The following is a 15,323-nucleotide window of genomic DNA, read 5'->3' as shown; positions in this document are numbered from 1 at the left end:
TCTCTCCTTTCCGCTACTTACCCCCTCCCCCCTCCACACTTTCTCTCCTACCCTCCGTCTAAACTATAACACTTCACTGTCTGCCACTCCCACCATACTATCCCTCCCCCTCCCCGTCCCAGCCTCCTCCTTACCCACACCCAGTCGCCACTCCCATCATGCACTGGTGCTGCTGCTTGCAGTGTAGTTTCAGCTCTCTGAGACTGCGGATGTGTGTGCAAGTTGTGATTTTTGTGTGTGTGTGTGTGTGTGTGTGTGTGTGTGTGTGTGTGTGTGTGTGTGTGTGTGTGTGTGTGAATGAATCTTTTTATTGTGCCTATCACGACTCAGCACCTCCGCTATATGGTGAGTAGCAATTTTCCTTCTCTCGTATTGTTACATTCCATCATGGATTTTCCATTGTTTGATTTTTCACAAATAGTTTTAAGTATAGCATGAAGTTGATGCCACAAGGAATAGAAACCACAAGATAAGACATGAAATCTATCTTGAGCATATGCCACAAGGTAACCTATGAGTAAAGCCACTGTTTGTCTGCATGAACTTGATCTACACAAAATAAACCTGCTATTTCTCTCAAACCTATGAACAAAATAAAAAGTTAAAAAATACTAAGTGGCAACAAAGTTGGGAAAATGAATATTCAGATTGAGTACGCAAACTTTTTTTTTTTTATTTTTTTTTTTAACCGTAAGTTGAAAAGAAGCTTTGATACTTTTGTGGCAATAATTTACTTAATACACCTTGTACTACATATACTTATTTTCTTCTCTTTTCTCCCTTCAGTATTTGTCCTGCATGTCTGCAGGGTCCGCTAAATGGGTCCGTTGTCTCCATTTTGCTCTATCGTGGGCTGCATCTGGGTGGATGTTGAAGCATTTAAGATCTTTCTGAGTCGTATCAGCCCAATGTTGCTTAGGTAGTCCTTGGGGTCTACTGCCGACAACCTCAAGTGTGTAACCCGCCTTGGCAATATAGAGCCATCACATGCCCCAATCATTGAAACTGACTCTCCCGCATCTTGTCTTGGATCGGAGCAACACCAAACTGTTTCCTAATGCTGTCATTAGAAACATGATCTAACTTAGTGAGGCCCGCTGTCCACCTTAGCATCTTCGTTTCCATTACACTTAGGTGGCATTCTGTCTCAACTGTAGTCTGTCAGCACACACAACCATACAAGGCAATTGGTCGGATGACTGTGTGATAGATTTTTGATTTCATCCTGTGGTCGCAAGTGACTCCGGTTGTTGTTCACCACTTCAACCAGGCTGCCTGAGTGCTGGTGTTGACCTCTTCGGTGAGTCTGCCAACGGTGATCGTGGAAGCAAGGTTCTTAAACTTACTCACACGAGTCAGATCTTCACCATTAATTATGATGGGTCCCATTTCATGTCTGTCTGATGTCATGTACTCGGTTTTCTTCAAATTAAGACGCAAACCGTGTTGAACCAACCGGTCGCTCCATTCTTGAGTTAGGCTCTGCAGATCAAGCTAGTTTTCTGCTGTCAGCATCATCTCGTCAGCAAAAAGTAGGGTCCATGGTAATGGCCGGTGCAGGTCAGCTGTCACAGTGTCCATTGCGAGAATGCGCAATAGTGGTGATAATGCAGAACCTTGAGATTAGATTCAGTTTTTGTTCCATAGACCCAAAAAATGAGATGATTCTCAAGGGTGTGGAACATGTCGAAAGTATGGCATAAAAACATAAAACATTTGAATATAATACTTACTACCATGATCATTTGTCAGGAGATAGTCGAAAATAAGCTAATACAATGTATTAAACTGAGACAGCTAATATTTACAGAATTAACACACTGTTAGAATGAAACACTGTTATCCACTATTAATGAATTTAGGTAAATACCTAATCTTGACTGTTGTGATGATGTGTTGTCAAAACTGAAATCAAACAGATATTTTTACTTAAGCTGACTTAACAGTCCCTGTTAAGATATTCATCTATGGAGTAGAAGGAGTTGCCTATCAAAAAGTCTTTCAAACTCTGTTTAAACCGTGCTTTATCTGAAACCAAGTTTGATGGACGCTGACTGTGATGGGGAAGTCCTTGGATAGTTCTGAGGTTGTACAGACATAACTTCATGGCTGTGCATTAAGTAACTGCACCCAGTTAATAAGCTGCTCTGGTACATTCTGCTGTCAAAGTGCTAGCCAGATGAGACTGTGTGGCACCCGGTCAAAGGCCTTTTCAAGATCCAGGAATGTACTACACATACTCGTAGTACATAATCAATTATTCATAATATAATAGAGATAGATAAAAAATCTATTCACCAAGTGGTGGCAGGTGCGTGCGTGCGCACTCACACACCCCCGCGCGCGCGCGCCACACACACACACACACACACACACACACACACACACACACACACACACACACACACACAAAGGATTGAACTATTACAAGCTCCCGGAGCCTTTGGTTGCTCCTCCACCTGGCAGAAAAGTTGAAGGGAAAGGAAGAGGGGTGAAGGAAAGGACTAGAGAGGTTAAGAGTAAGGAATACAGTTTAGAAAAGTCACCCAGAACCCCAGGCCAGGATAGACTTACCGGATGAGTAAGTCTCCCCTGACCTGGGGTTCTGGGTGACTTGTCCTTATCCTTCAACCCTCTTCCTTCCCCATCAACTCTCCTGCCTTGAGAAGGAGCCACTGGCTCCAAAAGCTCGTAATCGTCAAATCCTGTTGTGTTCGTGTTCCCTGCTGCCACTTGGTGACTAGACTTTCTTTTCTCTGTTTATATTATATACTCATAGTAAGGTAGGCAAGTAGGTGCTATTTGGTGTGTACGTACTACAGAACTACAGTCACATTACTTTCTTGCAATATAAAGTCTCTGTGCTCCATATGATGATCTACAGTCTCACATCAGATGTTTAAGATCTCTTTTGGTAATCTGGTTCACTCCCTGGCCGCTTTACCTACAAATGGATAGCAACCACTGAATTTCAAAGTGTAGTACTTATGTGAATGATTTAGCTTAGTGTTGCCTGGATATTATGTCAACCTTCAAAGACATTTTGTTGTACTGCACCATACAACTGACCTCACAAATTACTAAAACTAGCTACATTCCGAACACATCTTTATGTGTGAAAGTTCCATGTTGGGGCATGGTCAGTTGAGAGTGTACCCAGTAGCTTCCCTTCAAACATTATTTTGGTTTGCCATATGAAATGCGGGATTGCCAGAAGATGATGGCTTTGGGCTAATATCTGTTACATGATCAATATCTTGAAGACTTTGCTCTGGCTGATCAATATGTTTATTTATACTCTCGTGGATTACAAACATTATTTAATGGTTATAACAACGAACGTAAAAAGAATTTCATGAAAATGTTTAAAAAAATGCTACAAGTCTGTAGCATGGGAAGCTTAGTCCCTGCAAATTGCAAACAACTTCGTATATACGCTGCAATGTTTGCTTATGGGAAAATTAATGCCAAAGAGAAAACAGATGATACTCATATTTTTATAGCAAACTGTCAATTTCTACTGAACGTTTGCCTACTGCCTTGAACTGCGATAATCTGACTGGTGGCTCGTGTTTTCTAGCCCTACAAAAAAAAAAAAAAAAAAAAAAAAAAAAAAAAAAAAAAAAAAAAGGATAACCCCTTATGCGTGTTTGTTTTTCAACGTGGGTGATAATCAATTCTTGAAAAAGATAAAATGCAGCTTTCGATATGAATTAATATAACGTTTCTCCCATCCAAATCTGATATGTACCGACTCATAAGTTGACATAACGAGAACCACATGTGCCCTACTGAACTCCACCGACAGTCTTACCAGGGATGTAAACGGGGTATCACAAGGCCGAAAATCATAGTGTGACACGACATCCAGTTTTACAGCACAGAAATGACATAACGTCGAATATTGTGAAAGTTAGCTACCATCGCAGATGTTTAGAAATGTGTAATGCAGGACTTCGAGCCAAAGATAATTTATGAAAATCGTTCATACGAAATGCGGTCGTCGAAGTTTCTAAATCTTAAAGACTCGTTAAATTGTGTATGTGAAACTACAAAATGAAACCCTCTGAAAAGCTCTCTGCAACTGAAATGTCATAATGAAACCGCAACTATCACAATACACAATGACGACACATAATGCCGTTCTGCTAATAACATAACAATAGCGCTATACCGAATAACGCGCAGGTTTGCCAATGTTGTAATAGTGTTGTGTGTGAACCATGTAACCAGCATCATATCTGTCCAAAAACATTGTAGGAATCGTCATGTAATTTGAAATTGACCCGGTAACCAAGAGCAAAGTCTGCGGAGGATTTCAGAGTGCATTCTAAAGCAGCTATGCAAAATAATGGATTTGTTTATCAGTGGACAGCAGACACCGTACGGAGTGTAGTGGGTATAGTAACATTTGTTGCCAATTTCCCAAACACTTAAAAATTAAATGATGTCAACTGTTGCAATGACTAATAAAGCAGTGCACGAACGATACTTGTCGCAGTATTTTCGGCTGGAGTCATTCGCACTGTTTTTATTATAAACGTAGTACCCTGCCGTTAATATCGTTTATTATTGTTGAAGGTTAACTGTAAACTTATTTTTCCGTACGAGACTGGAGGAAATAAACTGGTAGTGTTGTGCTGATCCAGATATGTCTGTCGCATGTTTCCAGATATATTACTAACACTCACTCACGTTGACAGGTCATACTTTGCTCTCACCTTTGTGCTACATCTGACACTGGAACTTTTCGCATTCATCCGTTAAATTTCGTATTCTTCCTTAATGATCATAAATTTCAGTTCCTTATGTGTTGCCAGTAACATACTTAAATGCCTCGTTCATGCTTCTCCTATTCAGTTTTGGTAATGTTGGAAGTGTATTGCAACAGTGGAGGATTTAGAGTGATTAATTTGATATGAATAAATAAAATTTATTTTTGTCATTAAATATTACATGGATGAGGTTAATATCATGATAGGTATCATCTAACTCTTTGTGTTTGATGTTACATTTCCAAAGCATAAAGTACTACCATTTGATTACCTTGCAGAACTATTAGATAATTTATGGTGAACTCTACTATAGGACTTTAGAAGATTTGCATGTAAAGCCAGCTTAGTATTCTTTTTAGTACTTGCTACAAGCCATCTCTTCTCTTGTTGTTTTACCCTCAAAGGAATGCATATAAACTTGGTATTTGTCTTGATGCTTTGTGCCTTTTATCATCCGAAAAATCTGTACATGGATTCACTATAGTTTTTTCTTCCGTGATATTGATCATTTCTTGCCAGTTTTTTTATTTAATTTAGTTTACCGACTGTCCTACATACGTGAACCGTCAGCAGCTGTAGTTAGGATTTGGAAACCTTTACTTTTTCATGGAAGGTCATGTTTAGGATGTTTGGAGGTTAATGGAGATTTCTTTTAAATGCTGGGACTATGTATAATTAATATATTGTTGCACATGGATCTGAACAGTATTTGAAGTACTCCACTTTTAAATTTGAAATTAGTGGTGCTTCTGTGGATTAGAAGTTAATGTGAATCGTATTGGGAAGTTCCTAAATACCTTCAACGAGAGTTTATTCATTAACAATTTATAGATACAGTAAGCATTGAAATGACATTTCTCTTGCAGAGCTGAGTTCATAAGGCAATGGGTTCTTTCAGAATTATTTGCAAATTTCATACCAATTGAAGCAATGCCACGAGAGGAGCTGGTGGGAGCTGAAGGAGTGCGGCCAGATCCAGGACCAGCTCCAGATGCGAATATAAATCCTGAAAATGGGAACAACAACAACAGAGCTCGAAACAACAACAATCAGAATCCCTTAATCAATGTGAGAGACAGACTGTTCCATGCACTTTTCTTTAAAGCTGCTTTGGCATATGCACGGACATTTCCAAGACCTGTTAGGAGGGTGTTGGAATTTGTTGTACTACTCAAGGTAAATTGGGAAATAACACATGTTAATAATATTAAAAAAATGTATTTAAGCAATGCAGGACTATGACAAGATGTTGTGTGGGTAAAAGTTATGTATTGGACCCCTGTTGTATTTTCCTTTATGGTGCGGATGTAAACATGCTTTGCTGCCAGTCAGTTTAAAACCACAACCAGATTTTCAGCATTCACATTCATTGACTTCGCCAATAAGCAACCAAATTGACACCTTCCAGCCCAACCTAGACTTCGGGCTGTGTTACAGATGAGTCTGTTGCTACAGTGAAGGTTGCATGGGGTGGGGGTCCAATATGTGACATTAGCCACTCATGTTGATAAATCTGCCTGTCAAAGTTTTCATGGTGTAATAATTTAATTATTTATTTATTTATTGTTCTGTGTCTAGCTGCTAATTCTATCAATATGTCTTTATTTTAACTATATTTAGAATCCATAGTAATTACATTTCTCAACAACTGTAGAGTTTTGTGACTACTTCAAACTTTGCACGTGCCTCAATACATGCCCAGTAACAATCTTCAACTCACCCACCCCCTCCTTCATATCTATTAAAAAAATATTTTTTTTGCTGTGTTAAACTTATATTCATGTGTTCAGAAACATATGCTACATTCAGATAAGTAGGCCTGCACTGAATGATGTGAAACAGAGAGAAGGATGTAACTAGAATATAAAGTGATTGTATATTATTGCTAGCTCTTAATTTTTGTGAACTTATTGCCAGTGTGAATATTAATACTGACATATATTTCTTCAGTTTAGTGGTCGTAACAGGTATGTTTGTGATTCACCATTCTTGTGCCATATTGTGTCTGAAAGATTTAATATTATTTATTTTTCTTTTATCATAGCTTAAGTGTGGCAATGGTCTTTGGCATGCTGTATTTTAGGTGATGTTTGTTGCTGCTGGTTAAGTAGCTTTATTCATCTCTCTCTTTCTCCAGAGGCCACACCATTAGCAAAACGTTAAACTCTACCATCATTCCATTTTTCCTTGGTCCAAGTTTTTTTGTTTTCTTTTTTTTAATCAGAACACTTCTCGAAGACCTTTCAGAATTTGTTTTCACTATTTCCTTGTTTTTCAAGCAAAATGACTTAATACACTGATGGGGTTGGGGGGGGGGGGGTGGCAGAATGCAGCACCAAGGAGGAGTTGGGTGACAAAAATGAAACTTAGTAGGCATGTTTCTACACCTGGAAGATGATATCTGTTAGAATTTTGAGCCCATCACATAAGAGTGGTGGTAGTAGCACCACTATGACGATGCAAATCAGGTTTGCTTTAAATACATGTTATAACTGTTGTGAGTGATAGTTGACTTTGAGATTGGATTTGGAGAGTAGATGTTAGACAAGAATGCTTTTAAGGTGACAAAGACACCATTATCAGAACCTCACTGAATGTGAATGAGGCCGTGTAATAGGGCTACAAAAGATGGATGTTCCTTATGCTATACTGCAGAAAGATTTGGCAGGAATGTAGCCTCTGTATATGATTGCTGGCAGCAGTGGTCACGAGAATGTACGGTCAGAAGAAGAATGCCATTCACACAGCCATTTGGCACTACCGAGAGGGAAGACCATTGTGTGTGCCATATGGCTCTGGCACATCGTACAGCATCTGAAACAGCAATTTGAGCAGCAGTTGGCACAACAGTGACACAATGAACTGTTACAAATCAGTTACTTCAAGGCAGCTCCGAGCCAGACACACTGTAGCGTGCATTCCACTGACCCCAATCCACTGCCATTTGCAACTTCAGCGGTGACAAGCGAGGGCTCATTGGAGGATGCCTGTTATGTTTTCTGATGAAAGCTGGTTCTGCCACGGTGCTGGTGAAGGCTGTTATTGGTTAGGACTAGCCCAGTTGGGTCCCTGCAGCCATCCTGTCTGCATGCTGGACGGACTGGACTTATACCTGGAGTTATGCTCTGGGTTGTGATTTTTGTATGACAGCAGGAGCACTCTTATGAGTGTCCCATGCTCTCTGACTGCAAATTTGTATGTCAGTCTGGTGATTCGATCAGTTGCGCTTCCATTCACAAAAAGCATTCCAAGGAGTGTTTTCCAACTGGCTAATGCTTGTTCACATAGTGATGCTGTAATCCAATGTTGCATTGGCCTGCTCCGTCACTAGATCTGTCTGCAGTCAAGCAAGTATGGGACATCGTCGTCCGACCACTCCAGCATCATCCACAGCCAGCATTAACTGTCCCTGAATTGAAAGACAAGTGCAACAAGCATAGAACTCCATCCCACAAACTGACGTCTGGCATCTGTACAACACGAAGCAAGCAAGTTTACATGCTTGCATTCAACATTCTGGAAGTTACCCCAGTTATTAAAGTGTCAGCATTTCACATTTGCAATGGATTATCTTGTACTTACATTAACCTGGGATCTTTATAATGTTAATCACTTAAATATGTTACTTAGACAAATGTATTCCTGAAATTTAATTACTTTGCATTAATTACTTTTTGGTGTTGGGATTTTTTCCCTGTGGCATATTTGTAGAATTTCTTGGCTACCCTTTTTTCCTGCTCAGACGTCTCCCAATAAGAAAAGTGAAAAGTCCTTGCCAGGTTTGAATGGGTATCTGTTATTTGTTTCCTATACAAAGTAACCCACTTAAAGTTAGAAATGTTACTTTTCTGGGTAATTTCTAAGAATGTTTGCCTATCGAAGTCGCTGGGTCCAAACGAAACATATCGAATGTGCGATTGTAAATCGATCGTGTGACTCTGGCGGGCGTTGTGAGTATGTTTATGTTGGTCACTACAGCAGCGACAAAAGAAGAGTGTTGCAAAAATACCTTTAATTGCAAAGGAGACGACTTACCGTACTCGATGTCGGTGTTGTCGTCATGTGAAAGTCCATTACGGTGATCTGGATGGATAATTTGGAAAAGTCGAACCATGTATTCTTTCTGATACTTGTTCGTTTTCCGCACTGTCTGCAATGAAATTGTAATGGTATTTCAGCATTGAAACTGTTCTTATGGTGTTTTACACACTTCGCACCACCACAGTCTACACAGTCCCTTCTTTCCTTGTCTGGTAGTACTCCAAATTTGCTACAAAAAGTTGAACAATTTTCTACGCTGCATAAAAATGGAATTGGATTCTTCCATGTGAGATAATCTTGACGAAGAAACGTCAAGAACACCAGACGTCCCACTCAGTAACGACATAAATCATCTGGGTTTCCCTAGCAACCCACAAATAATTCGTGGAGGTATGCAATTTAGAGCGAGTAAGGGAATGACAGAAAACAGATAAAAATGATGATCACAAATAATTGATCCTAACGCCCGCCACTGGGGTTGCATGATCGATTTACGGTCGCACATTCAATATGTTTCATTTGTACCCTGCGACTTTGATAGACAATCATTCCTGGAAATTACCCTTTTCTGATATTGCGTCCATTTATATACACAATTTGCCTCAATGGAAACTACAATATTTTTCTCTTTCGTAATATACAAACCATTTTAATCATGATTCTCATTAGTTTTGGGTATCATCTCCCACACCCCTCTGCCCATCACCCCTCCACACTCTCCAAATCTGAGTGAGCTCTGGGTCTGAAGGAGAAGATTTTGTTTTGGAATTGAGAAAGGACAGAGTTGAAAGAAAGTTCTCATCCACTTAGTGTATCTGCACGTAGGATGTATCCAATTAATCAGTTAAGTGGATTATTATCTAATATTTTTCCATCATTATTTATAACTGTAGAGGTACAGAGTTTCACTTGCTAGCACTATGAGAACTGCTAAAATACAATGATTAATTGGTAACCTTCTGCCCTCTTTGGCTGCTCTTACATTGAAATGAGTTGAAGACATTGACATTGAATATTTTCATTTGTAAATTTTGTAGTGAATAAATTTGGAAAAAAAATTATGCAATATGTACAACTTCGCTTCTGCTGTTTACCGATAGGTGGTGACAACGGTAAGTAGCAGTCAAAAGAAACAGATCGCAGACGTCAGGTGGTTAGCTTGGACCTCGGTCAACATAACCTCATTCAAACATTAGTCGATTTGTGTCTGCATCATAAAGTTGTTCTTGATTGAAAATGTCAGTTTACGAGCCTAATTCTTGTCATTTGTGGGAGGTGTTACTGTTTTGTTTCAGTATGATGAAAACAGTGGCTGAGTCTCATCGAATACTCTCAAGTACCTATGGTAAGGATGCTAATTAGTGAAAGAACGTGTTGTGAGTGGTTTCAACACTTCAAGAATGGTGATTTTAACGTCTTAGACCAGCATAGTGGTGGAAGAGAGAATGTTTTCGAAGATGCAGAATCGAGACATTGCTGAGTGAAGATTCGTATCAAACTCAAGAAGAATTGGCACGATTAGTGGGAATGACACAGCAAGCCATTTCAAAATCTCAAGGCTATGGGCATGATTCAGAAAGAAGGAACTTGGGTCTCGTGTGAGCTGAAAGCAAGAGAAATTGAATGGCATTTGTGAGTTTGTGAACAGTTGCTTCAGAGGCAAAAACAGGAGGGATTTCTGCATCGCATTGTGACTGGGGACGAAAAATAGGTTCATTATGATAACCAATAAACGTAAAAAATCATGGGGATATCCCGGCCATGCTTCCATGTCAACGGCCAAATTGAATATTCATGGCTCCAAGATCATGTTCTGCAATTGGTGGGACCAGCTCAGCGTCGTGTACTATGAGGCGTTAAAACCAAGTGAAACAATCACAGGTGTTCGTTATCGAATGCAGTTAATGTGTTTGAGGAGAGTATTAAAAGACAAACGGCTGCAATACAGCGAGAGGCACTATAAAGTGATTTTGTTGCACGAAAGCGCTCGAGCCCACATTGCAAAAGAGGTCAAAACGTACATGGAAACATTAAAATGGTAAGTCCTACTCCACCTGCCGTATTCTCTAGACGTTGCTGCCTCTGACTATCACTTGTTTAGGTCAATGGCCTGGCTGACCAACACTTCTGATCTCATGAAAAAGTCACAAATTGGATCGATTCGCGGATCGCTTCAAAAGATGAACAATTTTATCAATGGGGGATTCGTACACTGCCTGAAAGAGGGAAGAAAGTAGTGGCCAGCGATGGAAAATACTTTGAATGATACATGTGTAACTAATTTGTTTCATTAAAGCCTCAAATGATGGAAAAAAAACGGCAGGAGCAAAGTTGTACACCTTGTAGTAGCCAAGAAATCAAAAAGGACAATTCTGTGTACCTAGTAAAGGCAGTGGACTTTGATGGTAAAACATGATGAATGACTGCATTTTGCTTGCCCATGTTTTATCACTAATACTGTTGACTGCACTCACTGGAGATTCTGCACAGAGACATGTATATACTTTGTTTTTAGCAATAACATTCTTTAAGTGACCACTTTTACACATTATATGGGTGAATTATTGGTAGCAGATTTATCTTTTGAAATGTGTCTACACACATCTTTACCAATGTGCATGATCTGCAAACCACTGTAAAATGCATGGCATAGGGTACTTAATGGGGCACCACATGTTATAGTTTCTTCCTGTTCCAATCACATGTTCAGCTCAATAATAATGACTGCTTAAATACCTCAGTGTATGCTGAAATTAGACCCTATGAGAGAATTATATATAGGGGAATGCAGACTATCTCTATATTCTTCAGAAATTCTGCTTCTTGAAACTTTGTAAGCAGGATGTCATAGGAAAATTATTGTCTATATTCAAACATCTCTCACTTTAGGTTTTTCAGTATTTCTCTAATGCAATCATGTGATGTCATTTGTGCTGCTGTTCATGTAAGTGTTCAGTATTGTTCAATGCTTGCAGCAGAGCTGGTATATGACATGGCTGCTTTCACAGGTAGTCCAGCCTCTGATGGGGTAAGATAAGCATGAGACAGGACTGGAGCAGGAAGTGCTGAATGGATGAATCCTGCAGGCCTTTTACCTGGGTCGTCCACAGGGATATGACTCGTGTGACAAGGGGGTGGTGTGGTCTTGAGTGTGACTGAGGGATGGACTAAGATGTTATGTATGTTGGGTAAGTGATGGAATACCACTTTAGGGGGCTGGGAAAGATCTTGGGTAGGATGTGTTTCAGGGTATGATGATAGCTAATCAAAGCCCTGATGAAAGATGTGGTACAATTGTTCCAAAACTGGGGTGGTATTGGGTGACGAAGGGGGCACTCCTTTGTAGCTGGTTCTTTTGGGGTGGTGGGAGGATTGAGAATGTGTGGGGATATGGCATTGGAAATCTGTATGTGGATTAGGTCTGAGGGACAGTGCCTGCCTGTGAAGGTCTTTCTTAGACTTTCAGCATACTGGGTGTGGGTGTTCTCGTCACTGCAGGTATGCCATTTTGGGTGTCCAGGCTGTATGGAAGGGATTTTTGTTGGGAAAGGCATGGGAGCCATCAAAATGCAGGTACTGTTGATGGGTTTAATGTGAACAGGGGTGTGGATGGGACTATCAGAGGTAAGGTGGTCAATGTCCAAGAAGTGGCATGCTGTGTTGTGCAGAACCGGGTGAAACTGATGAGAGAGAAGGTGTTGAGATTGTGAAGGAACGAGGGTAGGGTGTCTTGGCCCCGAGTTCAGATCATAAAGATATCATCAGTGTACCTGAACCAGACATGAGGAATGGTGTTTTAGAAGACTAGGAAGGCTTCATCTAGATGGCTCATAAACAAATTGGAGGATGGAATGTGGGTGGCCATGACTGTGCTGCAGATTTGTATGTATACAAACAAACACCTTCCCTTCAATGCAGAAGTAAATTGATGAATTAGGATAAAGTTAGTAAGGTTTATAATGAATGAGGTAGTGGGTTTAGAGTCTGTAGGATGTTGGGAGAGGTAGTATTCAATAGCAGCAATACTATGGGCATGAGGGATGTTGGTGTATAGGGAAGTGGTATCAACATTGACGAAAAGGGATTCAGAAATTAAAGGGGTTGGGATCGTGGAGAGTCAGTGAAGGAAGTGGTTGGTATCTTTGATGCAATTGGTTAGAGGTGTTGGTTAGTGGGATTTTAAATTATTGTCAGTGGGAGCACAGTAACCAGATCCTGGATTGTTGTGTTTGTGGGTTTTAGGGAGCATGTAGAAGATTGGTGTTTGATGTGTTATAGGGGGTGAGGAGGGTAATGGATTCAGATAAGTGGTTCTGGGATGAGCCTAAGACTTCAAGCAGGGATCGGAGATTATATTGAACTTCCGGGATGGGATCAGTGTGACAGAGTTTATAGGTGGAGGAGTCAGATCATTGTCAGAGGCTTTCCACTAGGTAGTCACTGCGATTCATAACAACAGTGGTGGAACCTTTGCCTGCAAGTAGAATTGCTGAGCCAGTATATGACTGTCCTTTCTTCTACTGTTGTTGTTGTTGTGGTCTTCAGTCCTGAGACTGGTTTGATGCAGCTCTCCATGCTACTCTATCCTGTGCAAGCTTCTTAATCTCCCATGCAACCTACATCCTTCTGAATCTATACTAAGTTGGTGATCCCTTGATGCCTCAGAACATGTCCTCTACTGATGGGTTGGTATTCTGAGAAAGCAACCTGGGGAAGGATGTGAGGCCAAGTTTGAGGTAAGGAATTCTTGGACGGTGATCAGGAAGTGGTTAGGTGGGAGAGGGGGTGGGTCGAGGTTGAATGGTGGTATGAACTGGGAGAGGCAGGGTTCAAAGTTCGAATTAGGTTGGCTTTGGTTGGAGGGGTTAGTGGCAAACAAGTGTTTAATTGCAGGGATTGGGAGGAGAGTAGCTATTTGATGAGGCAACATGGTTAAATTTTGTGTAGGACTGAAGCTGAATCGTTTGGCTAAGACTGGAACTTCTGTGGGGGTTGAGGATTTAGATGGAAATGTTAACAACAGTGTTCAGGGATTGCTCCACCTCTGGATTTTGCGGAGTATTGGTTTGGAGTTTAGGGGAAAGTGGCATGTTGAAAAGCCATCCCTTGTCACATGGATCACATCCATGTGAAAGACACGGTTGCGAAATTTTCCTGCTCACGGCACTTCCTATTCCAGTCCTGTCACAGGCTTATGCTACCCCATCGGAGGCCAGACCGCCTATAAAGCAGCCATGTCACATACCTGCTCTGCTGCAAGCATTGCACAGCTTTTGATGTTGGTATGACTAGGTAGATGCTACTTCTAGGGTAGTTACATAAACTTTTCGGAAAAAGAGAAGCACCTGTATTAATACCAAGAGCTCAGATGGCAAGCAATTAATGAGTAAAGAAGGGAAGGCTGAAAGATGAAAGAAATATGTTGAAGGACTTCAGAGAGGCAACACTCTTGAAGACAACATTATGAAAAGGAAAGAGGATGTAAATGAAGGTGAGGTGGGAGATATGATACTATGAGAAGAATGTGACAGAACACTGTAGAATCTAACCCTGGAGAAGTTCACAACCCTCAGAATTATTGATGATACTTAGGAAAGCCAGCCATGACAAAATTGTTCCAACTGGCGTGCAAGATGTATAAGACAGGAAAAATACCCTCAAACTTAAAGAAGAATGTAATATCATATTTAAGTGAATAGATGTCACACCACAACAGTTGATGTGAGATTATATGAGGCTCATTTCAAAATTTCTGCACACTGTAAGACAGAATTGAAGAATGTAATTTATTTTACAAAATATCTTTACAGGCCTTCAGTATCATTTCCCTTCTTGCTTCTTGCTTATGATAGCTTCACAACATGAAGACAACTTCTGTATTCTGGATAGGGCACCTTCATTATTGAGCTGTCTGATTACTTGAGACACCTCACTGGAAGCTTCATGAATTGTATTAAAACATTTTCCACTGAGTTGTTTCTTCAATTTGGTAAACAAATCAAAGTCTTGTGTGCTCATAAGAGGCCTGTATAGCGTGTGGGGGAAAGTATACACCATCGATATTTGTCAAGTGTTTCTCTCACTACCAACGCAATATTCGATCTTGCATTGTTGTGCAAAATGAGGACTCCAGCTGCAATCATGTCAGGCCTTCTTTGATGAATTTTCGGATGCAAAAATTTTTGCAGAAACAGCTTGTAGTGTATGCAACTGTTACAGATGACCCTTGGTACTTTGTTTGTAGGTATGACATTGTTCATGTCATACGCAAAGATCATCATAAGTTTCATCTTTTGAGTGTTGGTGGCATAATTTTTTTGGACATGGTGAATCTGAACCTTTCCATTGTGATGACTGAAATTTCAATTCTGCCTCAAAATTTGGATCTAAATTTCATGAAGTGCAACAATCCTTTTCAGAAACTGTCCTCCTGTCTGATAACATGGAAGCAATTCTTCTCCGATTCTTTTGTGACCTGCTTTCTGCTCTTCACTCAGATCATGCCAG

General features: G+C 40.3%; 1 protein-coding gene and 1 long non-coding RNA gene across 8 annotated transcripts in view; one reads left to right on the top strand and one right to left on the bottom strand.

Moving 5' to 3' along the window:
* The window catches only part of LOC126484629 (uncharacterized), a 31,612-nt gene extending 27,561 nt beyond the window's left edge, over positions 1-4,051 (bottom strand). For both annotated transcript variants that reach the window (XR_007587893.1, XR_007587892.1), the window contains exon 1: positions 3,815-4,051. This is a non-coding gene — a long non-coding RNA (uncharacterized LOC126484629). The remainder of the gene's footprint in view (positions 1-3,814) is intronic.
* Positions 4,052-4,088: 37 nt separating this feature from the next.
* The window catches only part of LOC126484626 (membralin), a 507,394-nt gene continuing 496,159 nt past the window's right edge, over positions 4,089-15,323 (top strand). Inside the window, exons 1-2 of one of the 6 annotated variants that reach the window (XM_050108212.1) lie at positions 4,089-4,399; positions 5,674-5,951. In XM_050108212.1, coding sequence (XP_049964169.1) covers positions 4,342-4,399; positions 5,674-5,951 — 336 coding nt within the window. In that variant the 5' untranslated portion in view covers positions 4,089-4,341. Of the gene's footprint in view, positions 4,400-4,675; positions 4,704-5,641; positions 5,952-15,323 lie in introns of those variants that run through there. The other 5 variants (XM_050108214.1, XM_050108213.1, XM_050108210.1 and 2 more) reach the window with 5 other exon arrangements.

This window comes from Schistocerca serialis, chromosome 6, assembly GCF_023864345.2.
Source record: "Schistocerca serialis cubense isolate TAMUIC-IGC-003099 chromosome 6, iqSchSeri2.2, whole genome shotgun sequence".
NCBI lineage: Eukaryota > Metazoa > Arthropoda > Insecta > Orthoptera > Acrididae > Schistocerca > Schistocerca serialis.
The sequence above is the reverse complement of the archived record's forward strand: the minus strand, read 5'-3'. Positions and strand labels throughout refer to the sequence as shown.